The 2,425-nt window shown below is 37.4% G+C and overlaps 1 protein-coding gene across 1 annotated transcript; it reads left to right on the forward strand.

Moving 5' to 3' along the window:
• LOC141156986 (posterior protein-like) lies at positions 1–2,173 on the forward strand. The gene is made up of 3 exons (XM_073643657.1): positions 1–1,542; positions 1,757–1,840; positions 2,090–2,173. Exons 1-3 carry the CDS (start codon positions 1–3, stop codon positions 2,171–2,173), a joined length of 1,710 nt encoding a protein of 569 aa, XP_073499758.1.
• Positions 2,174–2,425: the final 252 nt, after the last annotated feature.

Below are 2,425 nucleotides of genomic sequence, written 5' to 3' on the forward strand. Positions count from 1 at the left end.
ATGGAATTGGTGGAAAAGTATGTGAAGAAGTATGCATCTGCCATTTACCATGTCAGTGCAGATAAATCTTTAGAAGTCCAATACAAGGACTTGGTATCACAATGTAAGATCTATAATAATAAGCTAAATAATAAAGTTCTCAGTAAGAAATTAAAAAAGGAAAAGTTAAGCAATGCGATTTCAGTGTTGCTTAAGATGAAGGAATTGAGTGAAATGAAAGAAGCAAGTTGGTGGAAGCAAAGGTTACAAATCAAGGAGGATATAGACAAAATTAGTGATTCTGTTATTGAAATTTCTGATAATACAACTATTGAAATGGATGGTTTACGTTCACATGTGGATGAACTAGATGTGAGAAATGAGAAGTTGGAAGAACAATTGAAGGAGTGTAGACTGAGTGTCACTTCACATGCAAATCAGGTTTTCTCTTTAGAACTGAAAAATAGTCAAATGGAGAAGTTAATTGCAACACTGGAGAGACAACTGGGTGAAGCTAAGTGTCAACTGCATAACAAAGAGCAACATATACAGTCTCTTACATCAAAGAAATGCAGTCTTGAGACAGTGAATGTCTGTACTCTTTCTAATGAGGATACAAGGGATATCAGGTGTAGTGCTCCATTGATTGATAGTGCCCCATTGCTCACCATTTCTGAAAAACTTTATCTGTGTCAACTTCTTGGTAAGTTTGACTCACATATTTCTCCAGTCCTTCTGTCTAATAGATTTGAGGCTGTGGTCCAGCAGTATAGTCTGAACAATAAGAATGCTTGGTCTCTGTTCCAAGCTTGGCTTCCAGGGCCACTTGCAGCACAGCTATCATCTGCACATATGAGTGATAATTGTAAAGGTGCAGAGTTAAGAAGGAAGGAATTGCAATGCATCATAGGTGGACGGGACACTAGAGGTGAAAATGCTCTAGCAATGACCAGATTCAGGAGACATGATGATCCACTGCTCTTCTGTAATAATTATCTGGCCTTGTATAGGACTGTTTATAACTGTCTGGATATGTCTCAGGATGATGCTAATTTCCTGTATTCGATGGCAAATCATTGTAATGTAGATTACACCACAAGGGTCTCTCTAAGGAATAGCAGCTCCTATGGAAACTTTGTGAATATACTTAGGGACTGGTGTAATGAGTCTAAGGAGCAGTATGAGACATCCACAAATATATCTGCTGTACATAGAACTAGGAGAAGAGGATATGTTGGGTATTGTTATGGATGTGGGAGGCCTGGACATATTAAACGGTATTGTAATACACCTTACATGTACCCAGAACCAAATATCCATTCGTTTCACCAGGGGATTGATAGTATTGAGTCTGATGAGGAAGAATCTACCTCTAATAACACAGAGTTCACAGAGACATGTGAGCAGATAGGTAATATAGAAGCTGACCCTGCTACACCTGCACCAGACGCACATACAATGCAGAGCCCAAATGCTAATAAGGACAACACAAGAAGAGAGCAGGATACGCCGTATTATAGACAACCAAAGGAAGGTGCTAATATCCCTGTGATTGATCCAAGGGTAACTCTACCATTCTGGCTATTTTGGAGTTGGTCACAAATTGCCCTACCCCTGTTGCTAAATAGCACAACCCAATGCGCCAATATGGTTGGGTAAACATGGAGAGTCTTTGGCTGTCATAGTAGATGTGAATCAATAGCATACGGATAATGGACCGGATAAAATGATGTTTGGTTTGAATTTGTGTTCTAATTATGTCTGTGTTTCTTTTTAGACTGGAGACCATTTAGCCCGTGATATCAGAGCAAGGAGACCATTTATCAGAGCAAGGAGACTAACCAATGTGTTTGATCAACAGGTCATATACAGTACTGTGTCCATAGATGAAACTGGTTATTTCTCTCTACAGCTATTAATTCTGTGTATACATTGATACGGCCAATATGTAATTAAAATCCACGTGGTTTAGACAATGAGCTCAAAGTTAAAGGTTTAGATAATTGTTTGCAAACAATTAAACAAGTAATCATCCCATTGTGATGAATCGGTATTGTGTTTGCCTAATAGTTGTTTGTTTTGAATGTATGTTCTTAATCTTGTTTCACAGGTAAAAGTCTTCAATCAGGACCTGAATTGGATAGATAATTTATATGATAATGTCAACCAATGCAAAGCTGTAGTTTCTGTGTGAGATCTGCAGCACCCGCTTGACCACTTTACCAATCTTTATTCGTCATAAGACAGATAAAGTTGAGTTACCCCTAATTGTTTTATGTTTGTCTGGTTTGTTTGTTTTTGTATTTTTTTGTCATCCTATGCAATGCATTGAGTCACAATATTTTGCTTTTCATATTCCCACTATTCAGGAATATTAATTTTTATATATATATATATATATATTTTTTTTTTTACCTCACGTTCAGTATTTTGTTTTCCCCCTTGT

This window comes from Phyllobates terribilis, unplaced genomic scaffold (genome assembly GCF_046119375.1).
Source record: "Phyllobates terribilis strain yellow unplaced genomic scaffold, ASM4611937v1 Scaffold_1__5_contigs__length_1240528914, whole genome shotgun sequence".
NCBI lineage: Eukaryota > Metazoa > Chordata > Amphibia > Anura > Dendrobatidae > Phyllobates > Phyllobates terribilis.